At 39.2% G+C, this 18,852-nt stretch overlaps 2 protein-coding genes across 6 annotated transcripts; both read left to right on the top strand.

Annotated features, from left to right (window-relative positions):
* Positions 1–4,781: 4,781 nt before the first annotated feature.
* Positions 4,782–9,784, top strand: LOC306897723 (uncharacterized protein). 2 transcript variants are annotated; one of them, XM_079462714.1, is made up of 13 exons: positions 4,782–4,951; positions 5,038–5,075; positions 5,940–6,233; positions 6,319–6,558; positions 6,937–7,122; positions 7,210–7,332; positions 7,454–7,624; positions 7,825–7,947; positions 8,031–8,066; positions 8,207–8,295; positions 8,382–8,516; positions 9,281–9,386; positions 9,530–9,784. In XM_079462714.1, exons 2-13 carry the CDS (start codon positions 5,039–5,041, stop codon positions 9,601–9,603), a joined length of 1,614 nt encoding a protein of 537 aa, XP_079318840.1. In that variant the 5' UTR covers positions 4,782–4,951; position 5,038; the 3' UTR covers positions 9,604–9,784. The 2 variants fall into 2 exon arrangements, with proteins under 2 accessions (XP_079318840.1, XP_079318841.1); XM_079462715.1 differs by having other exon boundaries at positions 4,828–4,951; positions 7,457–7,624.
* Positions 9,785–10,021: 237 nt separating this feature from the next.
* sonb (SON DNA and RNA binding protein b) lies at positions 10,022–18,850 on the top strand. 4 transcript variants are annotated; one of them, XR_013787016.1, is made up of 14 exons: positions 10,022–10,529; positions 11,810–11,892; positions 12,027–12,189; positions 12,338–13,905; positions 13,981–14,369; positions 14,463–14,597; positions 14,718–14,939; positions 15,016–15,126; positions 15,217–15,333; positions 16,603–16,936; positions 17,309–17,456; positions 17,545–17,610; positions 17,736–17,851; positions 18,242–18,850. XR_013787016.1 is itself a non-coding variant. In XM_079462326.1 (13 exons), the coding sequence occupies exons 1-13, from the start codon at positions 10,447–10,449 to the stop codon at positions 18,398–18,400; spliced, it is 3,360 nt and encodes a 1,119-aa protein (XP_079318452.1). In that variant the 5' UTR covers positions 10,022–10,446; the 3' UTR covers positions 18,401–18,850. The 4 variants fall into 4 exon arrangements, 2 of the variants coding, with proteins under 2 accessions (XP_079318452.1, XP_079318453.1); XR_013787017.1 differs by having other exon boundaries at positions 16,846–16,936; XM_079462326.1 differs by lacking the exon at positions 16,603–16,936.
* Positions 18,851–18,852: the final 2 nt, after the last annotated feature.

Raw genomic sequence — 18,852 nt, forward strand, 5'->3', positions numbered from 1 at the left:
ATATTTATGATGATAATGTTTCTAATGACCTACTCATTGTTTGAAATTTGAGATCGTTTTCTCAATAATACTGTATTTTAATATTAGAGCTCGTTATTTAGATCAATGTTAATAAGATTATAAGAATAAGAACATTTTGTCAACCTCTGCGCAAATACTGTAGGGACACAAATATAAGTTTATGGTATTATTTTGGATTTTCGTCTATAAGTACTTAAAATGTAATGTAAATTATACTCCAGATTTGTTACATTGTTTAACCTTGAATTTGTATGATCTCATTCTTTTGGACCTTATTATTGCTTTTTTTCTAAACATCAGTTTTTATGATTCACGTTGTATACAAATTAGCCACCTAGTAAAATATTTTACGAATTCTTGTCAGATCTGACTTTTTTTTAAATATATACACAATATTTTCCTTAACTCAACCACTATTAAGAAAAACAAAACGTTCATTTTTCAGCCTGTCTGCGTACAACAAAAAATTTTTTTTGCAACAAAACAACAAACATTTGATACTTTGAATCAAGTTAGTCAAACCCAAACCTTAACCCAGCCTGCATGTGTGGCGTGACTCAAGATTTCTATTCATAATGGAGGTTAATGAAGCTTGAGAGAAACACAAAAATCCACTTTCAGAATACATTAAACTTTAGATTTTTAAATGCCAGTAGCTTTGACGCCATAACATATTCACTGTCGATATGTGAAGAAAATGTTCAGGTAAACAAATCACACTTCCTGCTGTGAAGCAATACAGACGTTAAAAAGCGGCTGATAAAGCTTTCACAGGCGATATGCACATCAAATAAATGACAAGAATTCGAGAAACGATTTGCATTAGTCTGTCTCACATACCCACCACCAACTGAACCCGTGAGGTCAAATACACAAATTAACAAGGTATGAAACCTGCAGGTCGGCGACCGTCAGGAGGTGAAATTGCACTCCGTGGACATGTTTAATCCAAAAAGTCCCTGGTGATATTCCAGGTTAAGAGCTTTTAAACACGGGTACAAGGGTGACAAAACGTGATCTCACACACACTTACAATAAGAAGGGACGAGTCCGAACGAGATTGTCAAAGACTCAGGAGTGAAATCACCTGATAAACACAACACATGGCATTCGTAAACACCAAACGATTCTTGAATATCTGAAAGGCAATGACTTGTTGTCTGTGCCATGGAAAATGACAAACAACATTTGTCTGACTCGTGCAGACTGTTTCTGTTGTTGAAGGATTTGATTGTTAATATTAATTGTGGGTTATTAAACACAATGCAATGTTGTTTGGTTACCGACGTTCTTCAAAATATCTTCTTTTGTGTGAAGAAATTCATAGAGACTTGGAAAGGCATGAGGATGAGTAAATGATCAAATCCAGAACATTAAAGAGGCGGTAACATGCTGCTTCTCGTGCTTAACATGATCAACTTGTCAAAAAACGTAACGGGGCAATTGGGGCAATGCTCCTGGAAAAGCACGCCCATGGCAAGGCGAAAGAAATAGCCCGGCCAAGCACCAACCGTCGAGGGATAGGAAGACCCGCTTACCATCAAGATTGGCTGCGCTGTGGGCCTGCAGCTCATTACTCTTGCAATAGTGAGAGAGGTTGAGGTGTGTTTGTTTGTTCACGGCATTTCAGTGATGGATGTTATATAAACGGTGGATAATGCTGGATTTGGAGATTGTTTAAAACTGATAGAACATGAAGAGACATGAACTACACGTGGTAAGTCAATCTAAGTCATATGTCTGTGTTTTGTTGGCAATAGGCGCGTACGTACATAATGTACTGCCTGCCTCCAGTAGCTCGTCTTTTTCTGGAAATAATCACACAGCTGTATTGTTCTTTTATAAATTTCTGATGAATATGACATTGGCAGAAACTGCGTATGTTACCTGATCTTTAAGGTTAATGGTGGTGGCAGCCCCAATATCATTATACGCATCATATACACGCGGTTACATCTGGCAACGTTTTTGTTCCTAAAAAAAAGCATTACCCAACATACAACTTACATACTCAAATACTTAATCCGTTAAATAATCTCTGGGTTACCTGGTTATGTTTTTTTTTACCTTTACCTTATATTTTTACCTTACTGAGTAACAGAGTGGACAATAACATAGTTGACATAAAAAATAAGTACTGATCATTTCTATTGATGACTATGTATTAAATATACATCCCATGGATACTTATAGAACGACCCATAGACCAACCTAGCAAAACCCTGCAAAGGTCCCCCTAGCAACTGCCTATCTTCACCATAGCAACCACCCCTGTGAATTTGCCCAGGAAAGCATCATCAACATGTTAAATCTGGTGGCAGATCTTAAATATTCTCCCTAGTGTCTTTTTATTCAGCATATTGCTTAGAAGTGCTTCACTGTATAAAGTATTCATAACTTACAGATTCAGCCGTGAAACCATACAATTGCTGGAGGGAACAAACTCCATGCGTCGGTTCCATAGTAACAGAGGCATGACATAAACAGGAGTGAATTTAGCAGCAATGTGTCCGCAGAACTCAAAATTCATCAGCGAGGGTCACCAGATAACATCTGCTCATATCTGTCAGCCTCAGGGCATCCAGGTCAGGGTCCAAGCATGCCACGGTCTGTAAAATATAACAGATAGAAGAGATAGTGTGTTTATACGTTGTCTTTAAAAAAAGCTAAAATGTTATAAATGCACAGAAAAGATGGAATCAGAGAACTCGCAATGGAGATCGACACAACGTCATTCATGAATGAATAAGAATTATTAAAAATCAACGTTAAACAAATGTGCTGTGGTTAGCTGGTCTCCCAGCTCATTGTCAAGCTCCGTCTGTTTTGATGGTTTAAGAAGAGATTTGGGCTCTTGACAGCCATTCCAGACTGGGAGAGCGGGGAGTCACTGTAGGCTGTTTTCTTCAGCGGGGAACGAGCATATGTTCAGAGGACCTCATTTAGAGAACACAAAACAACCTAAATTGTTTGCAAAACCAAACATCCTTTCAAACGTGACTTTTGAAGAATAAACTATTTACACAGTAATAACAAACATAATTGTACCTTCAATGCATTTAGCAGATTGCCAGCAAAAAACAATTGAAACAATAAGGATGTACCATCTCGCCTGAAACCATCATATAGGAACAGATCACAATATTCAACACCATGAATCATCTTCAAGCTGTTCAGTGAAAGTAAAAGACTGCCCTCTGGTGGTGACAGAACACAATTACATGACCACAAACTGCTATTAAGATGCCCTGCTGAAACCTGTCATGGAATGATGGATGCTCTGTTGCAGAATCAGGTGTATTACAAATCCCAACACACTTGGTGCGGCTCATTCTCCCGGTGTGACAGGAGGGCGGGCAGGGAAGATTTTTGGCTGCTGTCTGTGTGGCCCTGTCGCCTCAGAAGAGAACAGGCAGGTCTATGCAAAGAGACACAAACTCGGGTTCATTAAAGTGAAGGATTGAAGAGTTTAACCTATTAATTCCCTGTAAATCAAAGTGCTGGAAAAAAAACACGTGTTACGGCGGGAGAATACATTTAATGATGTTTATATATACGTTCAAGACAACAGTCAATGGGATATTTTACTCCATTCAAAAGAAAAAAAATATTTGTAATTTAAATGAATTACGTTGTTATGTGCTTTTGCAATTTTACTTATTTATTTTCATCCATTTTAACAATGTATTCTCATACATTATTAATATATTCATTTTGGTAAATTATTGTTTTTGTCTCCAGTTAAACATTTCAGTTCCTCAACTCAATCTTATCGCAGTTTATCTACAAGAAAGATTTTTTAAAAGTTAATGATAATAACCGACTTTGGGATGAGATGAAATTTCATCATTTATATGACAGATACTATAACATCATGTAAAGTCATATTTAGTTCTTTGGACTCTGTATCAACCCCCTAACAACATGTTGTTGCCAGATGTTGCTAAACAACGGAAACATTTATTTTGCATTACTTGCCGTGAAAACAAATGTTAACTTGTCAATAAAAGGATATTTCAGACTCAAAAGATTATTCGATAACATTTCCTTACGCTTACGATCTCTTCTATCTGATATGAAATGATTGCAAGATCTTTAAGATCAATGATTTTATAGATCTCCCTGAGGCATATGAATATTAGTTATGCTTTCTTTTTTTAATCAGTAACTGGCTGACTGTACTGTCATACAGAACAAAGTACAGGGAACACCCGGATAAAACACCATCTGTTTACTACCAGACCAAATCTTTTTATACCAGAAAACTTCTGTAGATTTAACTTATTAACTATATATTCAGAAATATCATTTTCATTCTCATCTCAATGCTTTATCATTGACGGAGGCGCTTAAGATTTCTCTCCTTATTGCAGTAGTTCTTGAACTAGGGCCAGTGGTCCCCTGGGGGGCCCCAAGATGGATCCAGTGGGACCACAAATTTTGAAAAATATAAATATATCAGACATTTCTGCAATCAAACATCAGAAAAATAAGACCACCAACCAAAACAATTGAGGTTTGGCTTTGGTAAAATTCTAAGTTTAAGATTAAAGGTCTTTATTTGAGGGGGGCCTTACAATGCAAAAGTATAAAATGCAAACCAACACATTTTTCAAAATCCCATTCGTGTGTTTAATGTCTTCTCCAGTAAGTGGTAACTGTGTTATGTTAACAGTTATTTCTTGGCAGTCATTTGGGTCAAAGACTGAATGTTTTATTATCAGCTGAACTATGTTTCAATGTACCTGGGATCAAAGAGCAGATTATCAGCGTCATAGAGACAAAGACGAATGAAAAGATTAAATCAGACAAGATAACACGTACATGTAAACTTTTGAAGCAGGTTATCATCCGCCTGAAGTAGAACTCGGAGAACACTTCTTCCCATCAGTCACGCAGTCGACGAATCTACAGAAGAAAAACATCACAGGTAGAGTTTAATATAAACTTGATGCTAATAATCAATCGACAATATCAAGATACCTAATAAAACTGTTTTTGATTTATTTTCCACAGAATGTTAAGAGCTGTTCTGCTCCTGTTGGCTTTAGTTGGTAAGACTTCAAAGTGATTTCTTACATTTCTTGAAATGAAAATAATATACTTGAACTTTTTGTTCATTTTATAAGAGAGATAGAATGCAAAAATTAAAAAAATGTTAAATAATCAAGACGGCGCCAAAAGTAAACAAATATTAATCTGATAAAATCTTCCTCTTGTTAACAAAGTTTTCAGTACTAAAGTTACTGTAACATCTAATTATAATGACTGAAATCCTTTAGAAGCTTCCTCACATTTCAGCATCTTGTGCTACCTTTGACCTCATGAATCTTGTTATCATATCACAGCATGTTACTTTGTAGATATAATGAGACACATTTTATCTATTAGATAAAGGATGTTATTATTTCCCTTTGTTACAAGACATAAAAAACACATATTTCAACATTTACTATAGAAGTTAAATACACATTCAAAAGCTAGATGTTACTATTTATTTTAGAACAATAGTAAATTCATAAAAAAGACAGAATAACGCAAATGTAACTTTAGAAATTATATTGCGACAAAATAAATATAATTATTTAAAGCTGTTGTCTACTCCGGACGTGGTGCAATGCAACGCGTCAGAAGACAATGGCACGCATTTGAACCCATTATAATCATTTTGTCCACACTGGATGCGGCGCAGCATTTGTCAGTGTTGTCAGTCTTTGTGTAGAATTAGCAGTTTCTTAAAGTTAATTCTGGCATTTCTGTTAAACTAAATATTTGCTTCGTAATGAAAGAAACAATTTTGGTGCAATTATCATAAAATCCAATATTTTATTTCATGAGAAACCTTTTAGTGAGGTTACCCAACTTTTGCCTGGTATTGCAAGCGAGGTGCCAGTTTGATGTTAAGTATGTATGTGCAGGTCTCCATGCAAGACCGCTGCAAGATGTCCATGGAAAGAGAGGTTGGGAAAACAAGGGTCCACAACTGGTTCAAGATGAAAACAAGGAAGACTCAGTCCGCTGGATCACTAGAGAACATTTGCGTCATTCTAGACCGATGAGCATGAACAGTGGTGTAAAACACGAGAACCACAAACCGGTTTCGGAGGAGCTCCGCAGGCAGGGAACAGAACCGTCCCGACGTTTCCTGATGGATCTGAACACTGGCATGCTCAAAGAGAACGTTGGAGAAATGAACAGAAGAGTCGCCGGCTGTAAGTCTGAGAACACTGCTGAAGTTAAAAAAAGGTTTAAAAGGCAATTCTGTGCACCTTTAACTGATTGTGTTTTCTTTCTCAGTTTACAATCCTTCAGCGTATGAGGTCAGACAGGGAACTCAGAACTCTCGGGCCTCTATTGTGGATCACAGAACCGGTCAGCTGCTGAATCCGCTGTCAGAGATGCAGAGGAGCGCGGTGGCGTACGAGGGCTCCACTGAGCTGCACAGACAAGAAACAGAACCTTCTAGAAACCTGATGGACTTGAACGCCGGTCAACTCAAAGAACACAGAAGTAAAACGGACAGTAAAGCCACAGGTTGTAAGTGTGAAACACTTTAAAATAAAGCTGCTAAAAGGGTTCTTCACAGTACGGCCACCAAAGAGCTTTTGGTTTTTCAAAGACTCTTTATGAAACCACACAAAATATAGAATCATATACTTGTTTTTAAATATAAATATATGGTTTGCATTGTCTCGCAGTGCTCACAAGACTGGAAGAAAAAAGACACTCAAAAGTTCATGGATGTTGAATGACACGTTATAGTTTATTGTTTTAAAATGGTCCGTTCGTGTATATCAGGGATGTTGAAATCTTTTGAAATCTGTTTCACGTGTAACTTTTCCAACATGATTGCGTAATACAAAAGTCGTTGACGTGGTCTGTCTCCACTCACATCTCTCTGATTTTCACTAACAGCTAAATGGGAAGTGGTTTCCGGTCCTGATCAAAGACCAGACACTTCTAGCCACGAGGAGAACCGCAACTCAGATGCTGTGGAGTTCCACAGGCAGGGAACAGAACCGTCCCGACGTTTCCTGATGGATCTGAACAGCGGCATGCTCAAAGAGAACGTTGGAGAAATGAACAGAAGAGTCGCCGGCTGTAAGTCTGCAAAGTGATTTCTCTAAAACAATTATGATCCACCAAAAAGATTCTGTGCACCTTTAACTGGGGTTTTTTCTCTCTCAGTTTACAATCCTTCCGCGTATGAGGTCAGACAGGGAACTCAGAACTCTCGGGCCACTCTTGTGGATCTCAGAACCGGTCAGCTACTGAATCCGCTGTCAGAGATGCAGAGGAGAGCGGACCCGTGTGAGTGCTTCAAAACATCTCAAATGTTCACGCTCATGTTTTAGGTTCAAATAACAGTGGAGGAGTTCAGAAAGTAAACTGCATGCCTGCTTAGACTCATGTTTACTGTAATTTTCATTAGTAGATACATATGAAGTGAAGTCCGGCCCTGTGCATGAGGACCAGAACCACAAACCAGTTCCTGTTGAGCTCCGCAGACAGGGAACAGAACCATCAAGACATTTCCTGATGGATCTGAACACTGGCATGCTCAAGGAGAACGTTGGAGAAATGAACAGAAGAGTCGCCGGCTGTAAGTCTTGTGCTGAGTTCACACCAAACGCGAACAAATGCGTTGGACGCTCTTTATTACTCGATCTGACAAATAGTTTATTTAAACTTAACATAATTTGCCACTCACATCCCTCTGATCTTCACAAACAGTTAAATGGGAAGTGGTTTCTGATCCTGATCAAAGACCAGACACTTAACTGATGGGTTTTCCTCTTACAGTTTACAATCCTTCAGCGTATGAGGTGAGACGGGGAACTCAGAACTCTCGGGCCTCTCTTGTGGATCTCAGAACCGGTCAGCTGCTGAATCCGCTGTCAGAGATGCAGAGGAGAGCATCACCACGTAAGTGATTTCAAACCATTACACAAATATGAGTTTAAAGAAATCTCTTTATTTCCTGATGTTGTCATGTATCATCTATACAGTGAAGGAGTCCAGGCCGTACTTCCTGAAAGATGCCGGTGAGAGACATGTGATGCATAGGAAAGATCTAGAAACAACTTCATTGACCTAACGCTCAAAGACTACACGTCAAGAACTTCCATAGTAGAATAACAAATTTAAAATACCTGTATTTTGCAAAAACTGTCCTGTTTGACAGGAGAGGCTGGAGCGGTCTGCCATGGTGAGATCATCCAAGGGAGGTGCTACAGTTTCAATCCAACTCCACAAACATTCAATGAAGCTGAGGTTAACCCTGTCAAAAACTACAAAATAAACGTTGCTCATTTAACACATTGGTATAGCATTGTTATTAAATATCAATGTTTTCGTAGGTGTCCTGTAAAACACTGTCTCCGGAAGGACACTTGGCATCAGTGGCGAACGCAGATGTACATAAACAGCTTGTGGCGATGGTGACCACAGCAAAGAATCATCCCGTTTTAACGTGGCTTGGAGGAGTTCAGATGGTGATTGTGCATTCTACCCTAAACATTACAAATGAGAGAGAGAAAGATGATGAAACTATAAATGTAAACTATATATGTTATTTTAGTTTACCTGTTTCTGTAAATAGAAATTAAAATAAAGATTGACCTACAGATTATTTGAAAAACGTATCTTAAGAAAGAATTTAAGTGTTGCCTCAAAAATAAACTGAAATAAGTTTAAAGCACTAAAATTATAGTAATAAACAAAAAAATAAATAAAAATAAATAAATTAGTCTTATATAGCAACAAGAAACTATTTACAAATAAATTAGACAATGACAAAAGCATATACCAAAATTACTAAAACTTTATGCAAAATGAATCTAACAAAAACGAATTCAAAATATTTATAAAACTACAATCAAGACTATAATAACTTTGCGATAAAGAACTAACAAAAATAAAAACATATAAAATATTAATACTTATTATTATGACGACACATCAGCTTTAGTGACCTGACTTTTATGTAATGTCAATGTTATCCGGCCTATAATTTGGTTAACTTACTAAAACAAGGAAGGGGAGTTAAATAAAAACAAAAAATAAATGTTGAAAAGTATTATAGAAGTATTTTCTGCTTTAAAAAACAATGCCAAAAAACAGCTCTCAAAAATAAAGAAATGTAAAAAACAAGAATATGACATGAATGCAAAAAAGTTAATATAAGGTATAAATAACATATGACACAAATATCACAAATAATGATTGCAAGACAAAATATGTATTCTTGAAACAACAGGAAAACCAGTTCCACTGGATAGATGGTTATTCTTGGGGATACAGCGACTGGATGCCTGGTAACCCCCAGAAACACAAGCTGTCCTGCCTTGAGATGTTCAGATATGGTAAAGTTTAAACCACTTTACATTTTATATTTCAACAAACATACTTTATCTGTCATCGTGGTGAGATAATAGGACATTATAATTCATTTTGGATAATCATTTTTAACTTCTTTGACATATTAAATGAATGTTAAACATTCCAGATGAGAGCTGGTGGACAGCGGTTGACTGCGGTGAAAGGAGAGCGTTCATCTGTTCTTACCCGATGACTGCATGAGGAGCTTATGACCTGATGGACATCAAAAGCCTTTCATTCATTTTAACATTATTAATCCTTCTAGTAATGGAATCTTCTTAACCGTACGGATAAATATTAAAGTTTAATATAATAAACATGGCATGTGGACTTATCTCTTGCAGGAGACAGTATAACACTTTATACAAAATAAAAGCATTGCAAAAATAACTTGTGAGTGTGGCGTTTTGATCACTGAGTGTGTAAGTGTTAAATGACAATAGGACTTTTATCACACACTAGCACTACATGATGTTCAGTGTCTAAATAAGCAAGAAACGGAAATCATTTATGTAACGGCGCTCTTTAAATGTCAGCAGATACTTGCAATGTTTTAAATCATTAATTAGCCTACATTAATGTTTTAATGTTACTAAATACTGTTAACATTACGAAATCCAGACGTCACTTCCGGTACGAAGTAGGAGAGTACGTAAAGGTAGCATTTAACTCGGGATTTTCTTAAAGTGGTCCCGAGCTGTGGGAGTTTCTATCAATGATAGCGAAAATAAATAAGCAACGTATAAATAAAGAATATTATTAATCTTGACTAAAATGTAATAATAATTTGGCCGGCTCATGTCATGATCGGACAGTCTTCATCGAGGAAACTAGATTTCCCATTATTCTCTAATGAAATCTAAAGCGCATTAGTCAATCAATATGATTTCAATCAAATAAAAACAACGTTATTATTTTTATTTATTCGTAATATATTTATAACTGTGCCGCTTTTCTCCGTCTCTTGCCGTATGTGGCGTCGTCGTCGTGCGAAGCGCTGCTGGGGCATTCTGGGATACTGGCGGACTCGTTCAACAGTCTGTGATGGCGACCAACATCGAGCAGATCTTCAGGGATTTTGTCATGAATAAAATGAAAGAAATCGCAGATGAAACTGAAGATAAAAGGTGAATTGTGCGATTGCGTTTGCTTCTGGTAGACATCGTGAAACGACCCGAAAGATTTGTATAGAAGCGTGTTGCTATGTATTAGCCGGCTAGCCAAACATTAGCTCTTGCTCAGTGTGTATAAATTGTAACACAACAACACACACGCACTGTTTATAGTAAGGTCGATTGAAAACATCAGATGGTAATGATTATGTTATTGGTTTGGCTGAATAATGTATTTCCGATTTTATGACGCGCTGTGTGTTGCCATGTAACGTTATGCGTTGTTAAGCAGCAATTACTGCAACTGTACGTTTGTTTAGCTACAGTGATGACATCAATACGTGTATCAGTAATGATTACTGTTTCTTGTGTACCATGGTATTTACGTGGTACTGCAGCGTCGATGTTTTAAATGCGTAGTTTTGAAATAACATCATCTATGGTATTACTGGGGTATCATTTCACAATAGCATGACAGATGGTGTTCTTGTGTGTTACTGTAGCTTTGCACAAAACAACACATTTCAAAAGGAACAACATATGACAAAATAATTGTTTGTGACATTTCTTTTCAAATATTTAGCAATCGTGCTTTGTCCTTTTTTAAATTCAACAACTGTTGACGTAATATTAGGGATGCAAGATAAATTATCTGCCGATAAATGGTCTTTTTTAATATTATCGGTATTATACATTTTAGGCCGATGTATTATAGCCGGTAAATCATAAATAATTTCCTCTGGTTAAACTTCTTCAGCTTCACGCTGTTCACAGTTGGTGATGTAGGTATAGTATGTAGATAATGTATTTATAAATGTGTAAATTATAGGAACAAAAGCATATTGTTTGAATCAGACTGCTGTCTGAATGCTTTCTGTCTTGAGACCTGTTAGACAGCTATCATTTGTTTGTTGAATAAAAAATATTTTAGAAAAGTTTAAAGGTTATATAATCTTTAACTAGTGTAAAGAAAGGCTTGGTACATAATTTTCAGGGGAATAAAGAGAACTAACTGTTACCTTGTTTTCTGCAGTGAATGTTTTCATATTAAAGCATATGTCCACTTTTTGTCTTTTATATTAATATTTAGATACTGTATACGTCTGTCACGTGTTTACACAGTGTAAGTGTCATGCAGTATTAAATGCTGTAATATACTTAACATTAGTTTAATATGAATTAAATTAGGGCTGGGCGATCTTCCCAAAAAAGCATATCACGATCTTCGTATCATTATCATTTAACCCAACAGAAGAACAATTTCATCAGTAGTTAAAATTATGTGTTTCATTCAGTCGGATAGATGAGCCTCATTCTGAACCTGCCGCAGAGTCCAGACAGGATGGACTAGAAACGGAACCATTGAACACACCAATAGGTTAGTAGTCTATTGACTCCATACTGTATATTCTTTGTGTTGACCGTTGAGACTTTGTGACACAACTCTCAAGTTGAGAAAAGAATAATCAGATATTCTCTCAATTTATATGCATTTCTGTCGTTCTTTCTTAGCAGCAGATAAAGACACGGGCAATGACCTACAGGATGAGGCCAACAGCACCAAACACAGAAAAAACAAGAAGCACAAAAAGCACAAAAGTAAAAAGAAGAAAAAACGCAAGGAAGAAAGAGATTGCAGCACAGAGGCGCAGTCCGACAAAGAGACTCAAGACAGGTGCGAATCAGACAATTGTGCTAGTTTGGGACCTTGAAAATAGGCTAGCAAGTAGCAATTTATAATCCATTGTTTGTTTATCCTTATATGAGAAATGCTGTCAAATTGAATCACTCTAAATGTTTCGTGAATTGTGTGTGTTTTTCAGTGGAAAGAAGAAGAAGAAGAAGAGAAAGAAAAAGAAAAAATCCAAAGAGGCTGATAAAGTGAAACAGTCAAGCTCTTCTGCATCTGGGTCAGAATCTGAGTCTGAATCAAAACATTCAAGTAAAAATGCAAAGTTGTCATCAGCAGATAAGACCTCCAAGTCAGAGCTCAAGAGTGCAGCTGGTCTGGGTACATCTCCATTACCTGACATTATTCCAGTGATGGAGAATTTGGTCCACACCAGCGCCAAAGACAAGAAAAGAAGCTCCAGCAGGTCATCCAAAAGAGAGAAGAGCTCTAAAGGAAGACGAAGCAGATCAAGATCAACCAGACACAGATCAAGATCCAGATCTTCCAAACGGCATCGGCGATCAACATCCCGCTCTAGAAATAGTCCAAGAAAAAGGCATCAACAACAGAGGGAGAAAAGTAGATCTCCCTCTAGGAGACGGAACAATCGATCCAGATCACGTTCCGTTAGAAGACGCAGGTGTTCACAATCCAGGTCGCGCTCTAGGCGAAGTCAATCAAGGTCTGATTTAAACTCGAGGAAGAACAGAAGGTCCGCATCAAAGTCTAGGTCGCGTTCCAGGAGTAGATCTCGAAGCAGAGCTGAACGCTCTAAATCAAAATCTGGTTTTGAAGAAGAGCAGAAGGAAATTGAGCCAGTTGAGAATAAGACCGTTCAAACAGTGGATAATACTGAAACTTCAGCAATTCAAACAGAAGTTTCTCAAAAAACAACTGAGAATGGGAAAAGTCCAATAGTGGCTGTGAACTTCGACACCAAGCTGCCTGAGACTGTTGTAAATTCTGCTCCAAAAGCGCTGGTTGTCACAGGATCTTGGAGACCCATTCCCTTCTTGGGAGAGTCATCTGAGAACCAATCTTCCATGAAGTGCATTACACCTGCGGTGCCTTTGGAAGCATTAAAAGAACCAGCAGACCCCTCAACAAATGGACCTAAAGATTCAGAGTGTGTCTTAAACCCTGAAGAGAAAGAAACTCCTTCAAATTCCAAACCAGACATGCATATTTCCACAGAGATTAATTTAAAACCAGAAATACAGACTTCCACAGAGATTAATTCAAAGTCACCATCCCAATCTCCCAGTCAACAACAGTCCTCGAAATCCAAATTACCTGCAAGATCCAGATCAAAGTCGAGACTCAATAAATCCAGGCCGTCCTCACGGAACGATGAAAAGAAGTCAAAGTCTAGATCACCCTCAGAAAAAAAGAAATACAAGTCAAAAGCGAAGAACAAACGTTCAAAATCTAGATCGCCCAAAAGGAGAAAGTCTCGATCGCCTGAACGACGGAGGAAGTCTAGAACTCCAGACCGAAGCAGACGGTCCAAATCAAGGCGGAGGTCACGCTCACGTTCGAAGAGGAGGTCTCGTTCCGGCTCGCGCTGGAGGAGAGGTTTCGGAAGTCGATCGCTAAATCAGAGGGACAGATGGAAACGAGAACCCAGCCGCTCTCCAGTTCTCATTCTCCGGAAGAAAAGATCAACATCAAGAACTCGGCGTAGCACCAGCAAGACACCTCCGCGGCTTACAGAGCTCGGTACCACAAAACCTTCACATTCTTAACTTTGCTCTTTTCTGGACTTGTGATTTAAATTTTGTTTCTCATCCACAGATAAGGAGCAGCTGCTTGAAATCGCTAAGGCTAACGCGGCAGCTATGTGTGCCAAGGCTGGGGTGCCCATCCCAGAGAGCCTCAGACCTAAAAGTATTCTCCAACAACCTTTTTCAAACTCAAATTCCACTTTATCTTTTTCTGGTTCCCTCCCTTTGGGGCTCCCAGTGATGACGATGAACGTTGCCATGGCTAGCATGACTGCGGCCACCCTGACTGCTGCTTTGTCCAGTATTGGTGCCCTGGCGTCCTTGCCACAGTTTGCCCCGTTACCAACAATCGTCAACAAGCCCCCTTCTTCATCCACAACCAACCTAGCCAGTATTGAGGAGGCGAAAAGGAAAGTAACAAAACAGGCTAACACCTTTAGCATTAAAGAGCTAACAGAGGTGAGGGTTGTGCACACGGATTGACTTTAACTTTGGTGTTCTGTCAGTGTTTTGTTTTATCAGCCCTAAATTAAACTCTATCTGAACATTCAGAGATGTAAGAAGATCACTGAGAGTAAGGAGGAGATGGCCATTGCAAAACCACACGTGTCCGATGATGAAGACGATGAGAAGACATTTGGGGCCGGAGCACTTAAGGAGACTAAGGGCATCGCTTTTAGTATTGGTGTAAGTAGGTTTTTATTAGTGCTTTTACTTTCTTATTAGTGCTCATACATTCGGTTAATGGTTTTGAAAAAACCTCACAAATAGTTTTGTTACACACTTTTCTCTCCCGCTCCTTTTCAGAACACCTCGTTGAAACCAGCCGTCCGCACCGAAGCCACATTTGCTAAGGAGTTTCCAGTGTCCTCAGGCTCCCAGCACAGGAAGAAGGAGGCCGATGGTGCTTACGGGGAATGGGTACCGGTCGAAAAAAAGAAGATGGAAAAGCCATCTACCTCAGGTTCAGCCGGGACTGAGGAATCCAGCAAGGAGAATGATAGCGTCTTTCCTGAAATACCTTCTCAAGTAAGACGTGTTTAAAATGTCAAATCGTGCTGAAATTAGCTTCATGTTTTAACCTTTGCGTTCTGTTCGTCTGCAGCCGGTGGACATCACGTTGGCTGTCAGCGACCGTGCAGTGGCTCAGAAGAGGCTGGCAGAGAATCCTTTCGACATCAATGCTATGTGTATGCTCAACCGGGCTCAGGAGCAAGTATGTTTAAAAAAATGTATAACAGCATATTACACGCTCCACAGGTTTCATACATTATATGTATTTTTAATGTATATATGACTTTCCCAGGTCGACGCATGGGCCCAGTCCAACACAATTCCAGGGCTCTTCACAGGCTCAACAGGTGCTCAGGTGCTGTCATCTGAAGAGCTGTCTAACAGCGGCCCACAGGCTTGGATCAAGAAGGTAAAGCCACGAGTCAGCGCTACCACTCATAAAATAATGTGGGTTTATGCTTTGCATTATATGTGCTTAAAATCTCCCAAAACTCTTAAGCCGAAATAGTACAGTCAGACAACACAAACATATGTAGAATTCTTTATATTTTTTAGTTCTTAAATTTAGATTCATTTACACTCATTACATTTTAACTTCTGAAAAGCAACCTGCCTGAAGAGGGCAAGGTAGATCTTAATAGAACACCATCTTGCTCTCAGAAAAATAGCCGTCCTATCCATCCTATAAAGTCTAAAATGATTTAAGATTTAGTTATTGTCATCCGTGTCATGCTTTGCCAATTGGTGTACCCACTTCACAATTGGAATCATTCTGAGTTGTTGATCAGACCGACATCCTGTCACATGAGGTATTGATCGGTCAGTAAGGACGAGCTCAGATTTTCCATGGAAATCTGTGCACGATCAGTCGAGCGGGTACACCACTTGCACATGACACGCAGATGTCAATTTGAAATTCTGTTGTAGCAGATGCTTTTATGGATAGGCACCTCACTGTTCTCATCAGTAAAGTGTCTTTTGAGAGAGCGGAAGGAGCGTGTCTAGTAAGTCTCTAACTTGAAAAAAAGTGCTAGACTCAAATCTGATTGGATGAGCCCTTTCAAAACACCTGTTATAATCTTTTGAACGTTGGCGTTTATATTTGGTGCAGGTTGTGTATTACAGTGATTTTTTCTTTTTTTAGATTCGTTCTCCCTACAAAAACCCCTGGGAAAAAAATCACTGTGATACATGGCCTTTCATGACCTTCCAACTAGATGTGTGTACGTGTTTCTGACTGGTCTCTCTATTTTAGTCAAGAAACAAATTTTCCCGAAGGCTTTGGATGCTAACCACTGTGTAATGCAAACCCGATCCTTACACACAGACCAAATAATCCCACATCTATATATAAACCTTTTGATCTAAATTAAATGGTGGCAAAGAACAGTGAGTTGAGGTGTGAGAGTCTATGGGATCCACGAAACCAAAAACAGTTTCCAGTGTCTCCAAAAGGACCCACTTTGCATAGATACAGCATTTCATTCAAAACACGTTTTAGAAAGACGGAAAGATAAAGTTAGACATGATGCCTCAACATGTGAGATACTTTAAGAGCTTCTTCTTTACTCAAGGGATGTTTGAAATGGTTCAAATTCTGTAATACCAATGTGACTTGCTTGATGCACTTAAACGTGATCAAGTAAGTCCCCGTTTACTGTCCAAATATGATATCTAGGAGGCAGTGAGTTTGACTACCCAACCTACATTTGACTGCAAACAAAACGAGGTTGGCTTCAATTGGGATCAAAGATTCAGTGGGGCATCCATTGCCAATGGCTACAAGGTTCCAAACCTCAAGCTTGTCTCTCTGGCCTTGGAGCCGGTGGGGTTGATGGGGTTGGGTCACGGATGGAAGAGGGGCGGGGGCTCACAGTCTGATCTGTGAACTCTCACCCCTCTGTATGGAAACTTGTTGCAGGGTCAGTCCTTGTAGCTGCCTTGTTGCCATGGTCACAGTCAGGTCCCTTCTATTCACGTCAGATCCTCGGGGGCCGATGATGGGGGCCTAGGTACGTACGTCATCCAGCACCCTTCCTTCAATTCATGTGGATTTGTGTGAACTGATGATTTCTGCTATGTGCTCTTGTTTGTTTCGACTGAACCGACTCAGAACCTGAGTTCCGTTCAGGACTGTATTGAAGGCCTAAATGTATAATACTTGTCAGTCCTTTAGTCTGCTTTAGATGAGAATGGAAAAGCAATTTCTCAAATTTTGAAGGCTGCTTAAATCTTTATATACTAAATTATAAATATTGTTTTCACTTGAAATGCAGTTCCAGTTAAATTGACGTGACGGGTTCAACGATGAACAGATTTCTTACTGTTTTCTCCTTCTCTTCGTTTGCTCCCTCCTCTTTCTGTCTCTGTGTTTTTGCATTCAGGATCAGTTCCTGCGGGCAGCGCCCGTCTCAGGCGGGATGGGCGAGTTTCTCATGAGGAAGATGGGATGGCGTGCTGGGGAAGGTTTGGGGAAGCACAGGGAAGGCACGGTGGAGCCCATCGCCATAGATTTCAAAACAGACCGCAAGGGTAAGGACAGTCCTTGCAGAAGTCATAGATTCTTCCTAGTATCGCTGGGATTTTGGTGCTTATGTTCTGCATTCTTGTATTCGTGCAGGTCTTGTAGCAGAAGGAGAAAAAACTCAGAAGTCCGGTAACCTTGTGGTGATGAAGGATCTTCTAGGTGAGCCTTTCAAAACGTGTACCCTAGTAGGACGTACTCTGGGAAACGATGTTTAGATACCCACCCATTTCTCACGATGAATAACCTTCATGATGTACCGCCCTAACCGATCCAAACACCCGTAGGAAAGCATCCGGTGTCTGCTTTAATGGAGATGTGCAATAAGAAGAAGTGGTCACAGCCAGAGTTTATAATGGTGCACCACAGCGGACCCGACCATCGCAAGAACTTTCTCTTTAAGGTTCGTGCTTAGATTCATCACATTGTCAACACAAGCGATGGCAAAAGTCAGTCCTTGCGGCCCAGTGACCTGCACAGTTTAGCTTTAACCCCAATCAAACACATCTGAACCAGTTAATCAAGGTTTCACTAGGCAGACTAGAAACTTCCAGACCAGGTGTGTTAAGCCAAGTTGGAGCTAAACTTTGCAGGACACCTGTCCTCCAGGTCTGACTTAGGACACCTCTGGTCTACATCAGTAGTGATCAATGATGTTTAAATGAAATTCCTCTTGGTTTGTTATGCATTTAATTGACTTTTTCATCAAAAAGTCATCACTCTATAGTTATGTAACCCATATTTGGGTTAACGTTTGTTGTGATTCAAGATGTTTTTCTCTGACTGTACACAGGTGGTAGTTAATGGGAATGATTATCAGCCACAGACTGCCAGTCCTAATAAAAAACATGCCAAGGCGATGGCGTCCACTGTCGCCCTGCAGGCCATGGGAGAGGTCGCTGGTGAGGGCGTTCACACAGGACCCGTGTTTACGGCAGCTACGAACGTCTGATGCCAGATCACAACATGGTCTCATAGACCAAAAGTACAGTTTTAATTTCCTACATTGGTGGTAAACACAGTATCATCTTAGTAAATCATATCTTTAGGGTTTTTAAATGTTTCTTTTCCAAAAACTCTCCCTGTTTCAGTAAACTGTGAAGGCTTTCGCATGCCAGTTGAGATGAGCATGTACATCAGTAATAAGAAAATGTAGTTTGGATTCCAGATGTGTCATTTTTGGATATTTGACTGAACTCGAAACTCAGTTGTTTTAGACTGTGTGGATGATTTTGTTTCTGCTGTGTCTGTCCTTGTAAATGTTTTTAATTTAATAATGGCGCATTAAGTCCACAAATTTGTTATGTTTACAGTCGGACCAGCCGAAGCTCATGACATCTAGTTAGGATGTTCCGTTCCGTTTGTTTTTGTGTTGAAACAATAAAATCTGAGGGAATGCTCATG

The sequence above is a fragment of the Barbatula barbatula genome (assembly GCF_947034865.1).
Source record: "Barbatula barbatula genome assembly, chromosome: 8".
NCBI classification, from domain to species: Eukaryota; Metazoa; Chordata; class Actinopteri; order Cypriniformes; family Nemacheilidae; genus Barbatula; species Barbatula barbatula.

What these genes read in the sequence shown, in the direction of transcription:
- sonb (XM_079462326.1), top strand. Translation starts at nt 10,447, where the DNA reads ATGGCGACCAACATCGAGCAGATCTTCAGGGATTTTGTCATGAATAAA. An exon ending in GATGAAACTGAAGATAAAAG is followed by an intron (nt 10,530 to 11,809) that starts GTGAATTGTGCG and finishes TGTTTCATTCAG; the next exon opens with TCGGATAGATGAGCCTCATT. An exon ending in TTCCTGAAATACCTTCTCAA is followed by an intron (nt 14,940 to 15,015) that starts GTAAGACGTGTT and finishes GTTCGTCTGCAG; the next exon opens with CCGGTGGACATCACGTTGGC.
- LOC306897723 (XM_079462714.1), top strand. Translation starts at nt 5,039, where the DNA reads ATGTTAAGAGCTGTTCTGCTCCTGTTGGCTTTAGTTG. An exon ending in GAACAGAAGAGTCGCCGGCT is followed by an intron (nt 7,625 to 7,824) that starts GTAAGTCTTGTG and finishes TTCCTCTTACAG; the next exon opens with TTTACAATCCTTCAGCGTAT. An exon ending in GCAGAGGAGAGCATCACCAC is followed by an intron (nt 7,948 to 8,030) that starts GTAAGTGATTTC and finishes TCATCTATACAG; the next exon opens with TGAAGGAGTCCAGGCCGTAC.